General features: G+C 45.6%; 2 protein-coding genes across 2 annotated transcripts; both read left to right on the top strand.

Moving 5' to 3' along the window:
* Window positions 1-705: 705 nt before the first annotated feature.
* On the top strand, window positions 706-1,668 carry LOC134207278 (uncharacterized). The gene has a single exon (XM_062683002.1). The coding sequence runs from the start codon at window positions 706-708 to the stop codon at window positions 1,666-1,668; it is 963 nt and encodes a 320-aa protein (XP_062538986.1).
* Window positions 1,669-2,749: 1,081 nt separating this feature from the next.
* On the top strand, window positions 2,750-5,275 carry LOC134207277 (uncharacterized protein K02A2.6-like). The gene has a single exon (XM_062683001.1). It carries the CDS (start codon window positions 2,750-2,752, stop codon window positions 5,141-5,143), a length of 2,394 nt encoding a protein of 797 aa, XP_062538985.1. The 3' UTR covers window positions 5,144-5,275.
* The last annotated feature ends 725 nt before the right edge of the window (window positions 5,276-6,000 follow it).

Here is a 6,000-nt window from a genome sequence, read left to right as displayed (position 1 = left end):
AGGCAGTCTTGACAAAGAATTAATAATAAAATAAAATAAATTCTTTAACACTTTTACTTGATATATCTTACAATGAGTTTGATAGCGTTGACATAGCTTAAGATCGTTGACGAAACAATGGACTCAGACAAACAAAGTGATTTGACGAACGCATACCCTACGCCCAGAACAAACACAAATAATTATTTTTTATTGAGCTTGAGCTTGATTGACTGCTCGTAGTTGCTACTCCATTATGACTAGATCAGCTGTTCTTGCACAGGGAACCAACAGATGTTTGCTTGGGACTAGCACACATCTTCAATGTACAAGTACTGGTGATCTCATTTGTTAGGTCATACTGGCGCCTGTCACGTCAGAATGCAAGTTGTTGGAGTGCGAATCATACAAGCTGCTGGGCTCTAGTTGGAAGTGCAAGCTACCACACTATGATGCTACTATTTTAATTCGTACCTTTGTTCAATGTATTTTGATCGTTATGTAAATAAAGATGTCGGTTGTCGTATGAATATTTTAATAGACGACAGTTTTCATTTGTTTTATCCGTGGCATTCATATTTGGTTTTGCGCCCAGTATTCGCGCTCGCGAGTTCGGCCACCGCGGGCCAGAACCATAAAAGTGGCGACTTCGGAAGTGGAGTTTTGGTGTAGTATTTTGTGCTACAAAGTTCGACCAAAACGAACCCCCCACGCAAAAGGAGGAGAATGTCGTCAGGAGGAAACGACCAGCAGATTCCGGTCGGGAATGGTCAGCAACCGTTGGGTAACGGTGTTCCGAGACAGCAGCCGCCGTTTATTCGTCCCCCAGTGCTACAACAAGTTCCTCCGATGCCGGCTGCACCTGTGGATCCATACTTCCAATGGTTACAGCAGCAGCAGCAATCCTGTATGGCAGAGCTTTTTCGACAACAACAAGAGGCGATGAGTCGACAGCAAGAGGCCATGAATCAGCAGCAGGAAATGTTTATGCGACAGCAAGAGCAGCTGCTTCGAAGTATAATGACGACCATTCAAGTACAAGTGCCACCGAATCCGGAGGCGATACTGGACTCGCTTGCCAACAATGTTAAGGAGTTCAGGTATGATCCGGAGAGCAGTGTGACGTTTTCGGCGTGGTACAAAAGGTACGAAGATTTGTTCGAGAAGGATGCTAGTCGGCTGGATGAAAGTGCCAAGGTTCGATTGCTGATGAGAAAGTTAGGAATGTCTGAGCATGAGCGCTATGTTAGTTTTATCCTACCAAAGGCTCCGAAGGATTTTTCGTTCATTGAGACGGTGACAAAACTAAATTCTCTTTTTGGCGCCTCAGAGTCCGTTATCAGCCGGAGGTACCGTTGTTTGCAAATAACGAAGTTGATCAACGAAGATTATGTCACGTATGCTTGTCGAATCAATAAGTCGTGCGTGGAGTTTGAATTGACGAAACTAACGGAAGAGCAGTTCAAATGTTTAGTGTTCGTCTGTGGCTTAAAGTCAGATAGAGATGCTGAAGTGAGGACAAGATTGCTGACTCGAATTGAGGAACGAGATGACGTAACATTGGAGCAGATTTCGGAAGAATGCCAGAGATTGGTCAATTTGCGGCATGATACGGAAATGATTGAGAACCCGACGTCCGTGAATGCAATGCGATCGTGGAAGCAGTTCAAGAGAGGTTCGACGAAATAGTGCAAATAATCAGGAAGTATTATGTTGGCTGTGCGGAGGACCTCATTATGCGAGAGATTGCTCATACAGGAGCCATAAGTGCAGTGATTGTTCGAAGACCGGCCACAAGGAAGGGTACTGCCGGAGCGCCGAGAAAGTGAAATTTGGAAGATTTAATCGGCGAAAAGCGAATGTTTCTACGAAGGTGATGACTGTTAATGCGTGTAGCGTCCAAAAACGTCGGAAATTTGTATCTGCAAAGATAAATGGTGAAACGGTGCGAATGCAGCTGGATACCGGGTCAGATGTTACCATCATATCTAGCGACACGTGGAAGAAGATCGGCTGTCCTTAAATGGATCCTTCGTCCGTAGTAGCAAAGGCTGCTACAGGGAAGTCTCTGGAGCTGATTGATGAATTCTTGTGTGAAATGAACATCAGTGGGAAGAATAACCGTAGCCTAATCCGAGTCTGCAAAGAACATCTTCATCTGCTCGGTTCCGACACGATTGAAGCGTTTGGACTATGGTCAGTGCCTTTTAACACGATTTGCGGAAAGGTGAGCAGCAAGCCAGCATACGTGGAAACGCTGAAAACAAAATTCCCGGAGGTCTTCTCAGAGCAATTGGGCCTCTGCATGAAAGCGAAAGTCAAACTGGAATTGAGGGCGGGGAAAACCTCGGTGTTTCGTCCCAAGCGTCCGGTAGCATACGCAATGTATCGGACAGTGGACGCACACTGGATCGTTTGGAGTAAGACGGAATAATAAAACGGGTTGATTTCTCGGAGTGGGCCGCTCCGATCGTTGTGGTTCGCAAAGCGAATGGATCTATCCGTATATGTGGCGATTATTCAACAGGTCTCAACGAAGCGCAGCAACCAAATCAGTATCCGTTGCCCCTTCCTCAAGATATATTTGAGTCTGGCTAATTGTACCGTGTTTAGTCAGATAGATTTAACCGATGCGTTCCTGCAGGTAGAAATTGATGAACCATCGCGGTAGCTTTTGACGATCAATACCCACCGTGGTCTCTACCAGTATAATCGGTTGCCGACGGGCGTTAAAGCAGCACCAGGAGCTTTCCAGCAAATTATAGATACGATGCTCGCTGGGTTACAGCGTGTTAGTGGATATCTGGACGATGTGGTCGTGGGCGGTATTGATGAGGAAGATCATTGGAAGAACTTGGAGGCGGTACTCAAGCGACTAAAAGAGTTTGGTTTCACAGTGAGAGCGGATAAATGTACATTCGGTGAAGAGCAGATCGGCTATTTGGGACTGTTGCTGGACCGTCACGGGCTGAGACCAGATCCAGCGAAAATTGAAACCATCGTCAAGCTTCCTGTACCGACGGACGTGAGTGGTGTTCGATCCTTCTTGGGCGCTATCAATTATTATGGCAAGTTTGTTCCGAATATGCGATCACTACGATTCCCACTTGATGAATTGTTGAAAGAAGGGGCCAAGTTTCGGTGGACTGCCGAGTGTCAGCGCTCCTTTGACCGTTTCAAGCAAATTTTAGGCTCTGATCTTCTGCTAACTCATTATGATCCAAGACGTGAAATAATAGTATCCGCTGATGCATCTTCTGTTGGAGTAGGTGCCACGATTAGCCATCAATTTCCCGATGGCACGATCAAGGTGGTACAACATGCAGCACGAGCGCTTACGAAGGCGGAACAAGGCTACAGTCAGCCGGATCGTGAAGGGCTGGCAATTGTTTTTGCTGTTACGAAGTTTCACAAAATGGTCTTCGGTCGCAGATTCCGGCTCCAGACAGATCACGCACCTTTGCTGAGAATTTTTGGATCAAAGAAAGGGATCCCTGTGTATACAGCGAATCGACTGCAACGTTGGGCGTTGACGCTTCTTTTATACGATTTTGCTATCGAGTATGTTCCTACTGAAAAATTTGGTAATGCTGACGTCCTCTCAAGGTTGATAGATAATCACGCCAAACCGGAAGAAGATTATGTTATCGCTAGCATCATCCTTGAAGAGGATATGAGATCCGTTATAAATGATGCTTCCGACTTTCTCCCATTGAGCTTCAAGGTGGTTGGAAATGATACCCATTCCGACCCGAAACTTCGTAAAGTTTACCGTTATCTGCAAGATGGCTGGCCCCAGAGATCGCAAATTGCGGATCCAGTTATAGCTCGCTTCTATGGCTGCCAGGAATCGTTGAGCACGGTCGAGGGTTGCATTATGTTTGGAGAACGGTTGGTTATTCCGGAGAAACATCGTGGTCGATGCCTGCGTCAGCTTCATCAGGGACATCCTGGAATCCAGCGGATGAAAGCCATTGCTAGGAGTTATGTATACTGGCCTTCGCTAGATGAAGAAATTGTGGAATACGTCAAGTCGTGTAAGCATTGTGCATCTGTAGCGAAGTCACCTCCACACTCGCCGCCGGTCCCGTGGCCTAAGACAACAGGTCCGTGGAAGCGGGTTCATGTGGACTATGCAGGACCTATTGATGGAGAATATTTTCTGTTGGCCGTCGATGCGTATTCCAAATGGCCGGAGATTATTCCTACACGGAGTATAACATCGACAGTAACGATAACAATTCTGAGGAGTTTGTTCGCCCGCTTTGGAATGCCAGAAGTAATCGTCAGTGACAATGGCACACAGTTTACGAGTGTGGATTTCCAGAAGTTTTGTGCCGACAACGGTATTCATCGAATAACTACAGCTCCGTACCATCCTCAATCAAACGGGCAAGCCGAGAGATTCGTGGATACATTCAAGCGTTCGGTGAAGAAGATTCAGGAGGGAAAGCGTACACTACATGAAGCACTAGATATTTTTCTGCTGGTTTATCGATCAACCCCGAACCGGCAAGTAGTTGATGGGAAGTCTACGTCGGAATCCATTTTTGGACGCCGCATTCGTACGAATTTGGATCTGCTTCGTCCGCCATCTTCTGAATCAACCATTCTACCCAAGCCAGATAATGAAGGCTCAAAGAAGAGATGCTTTGCTGCACACGATACTGTGCATGCGAAGCTATACGCTAAAAATAAATGGCACTGGGCCCCGGGTGTAATATGTGAACGTGTTGGGCAAGTCATGTACACCGTTTGGGTAGAGGATCGGCGATTGATACGAGCACATGTGAATCAACTTAGCGGCCGTTCGAACACTGCTGAAGGTGTGGAAAATCGGGAACGTGTACGATCTCAGCTACCGCTGGAGATACTGTTGGATTCATGTGATCTGCCGAAGCATTCTTTGGCACCAGTTCCTAATCAATTATCAACGCCACCGTCAAGCTCATTTACTCAGCTCAAGTATGCGGCGGATCGCAATATGTCAAGTAACCCGAATATGTCCACAACCAATTCGTCATTATCATCGTCGTCGTCAGGAGCATCCCCAGATTTTGCTTCGGCCTGCAGCGGACCTGCTACACCTACACAAGTACTACCACGCCGTTCTTCAAGGAATCGAAGACCACCGCGTTGGTTTGATCCGTACCGTTTGTATTGAAAGAGGGGGATGTTGGAGTGCGAATCATACAAGCTGCTGGGCTCTAGTTGGAAGTGCAAGCTACCACACTATGATGCTACTATTTTAATTCGTACCTTTGTTCAATGTATTTTGATCGTGATGTAAATAAAGATGTCGGTTGTCGTATGAATATTTTAATAGACGACAGTTTTCATTTGTTTTATCCGTGGCATTCATATTTGGTTTTGCGCCCAGTATTCGCGCTCGCGAGTTCGGCCACCGCGGGCCAGAACCATAAAACAAGTCAATGTAGGGGAAGGGGGAGGAAATGATGATGCAATCACTCGCCCACTGCAAGCCGAATATACCTCTGCACTTGCCACGAGTTCATGCGGAATTTGTTGGAATTTTTGGATTAGGTTCGAGAGGCAGAGGTCCGTCTTGGTTAACGAGCTGCCAATGTGATAGATAGGAGAAGGCAATTTATGGAAATTCTAATTGGATGTAGGAAACGAGCTCTATAGCTCATTTCCAATTCTAGCAGATTGCTGTTAGAATACTGAAGTTGAAGGTATAGGAATAGTATTGGAAACGGTATGGAAGTCCATTTCCAGTTCTAGCGATTGCTAGCACATGAGAAATATAGAGCAAAATACAAAGTAGGATAATGGAACGGACCTGGGATTGAACCCACGACCTCCTGTGTATGAGAAAGAAGCAGTAGCCATATGACTACCAAGCCCAAGCTCAAACACAAATAATTAATTTTTATTCTGCATAAATGAAAGTTATAAAATAGAACACTAATACGCGATAAGCTTTTATATTTTCAATGTGGCTGACAAACTAAATAACCTAATAATTAGCAGTGTTGGTAAAATCATTAATAAAACTCA

The sequence above is a fragment of the Armigeres subalbatus genome, chromosome 1, assembly GCF_024139115.2.
Source record: "Armigeres subalbatus isolate Guangzhou_Male chromosome 1, GZ_Asu_2, whole genome shotgun sequence".
Lineage (NCBI taxonomy): Eukaryota > Metazoa > Arthropoda > Insecta > Diptera > Culicidae > Armigeres > Armigeres subalbatus.
The sequence above is the reverse complement of the archived record's forward strand: the minus strand, read 5'-3'. Positions and strand labels throughout refer to the sequence as shown.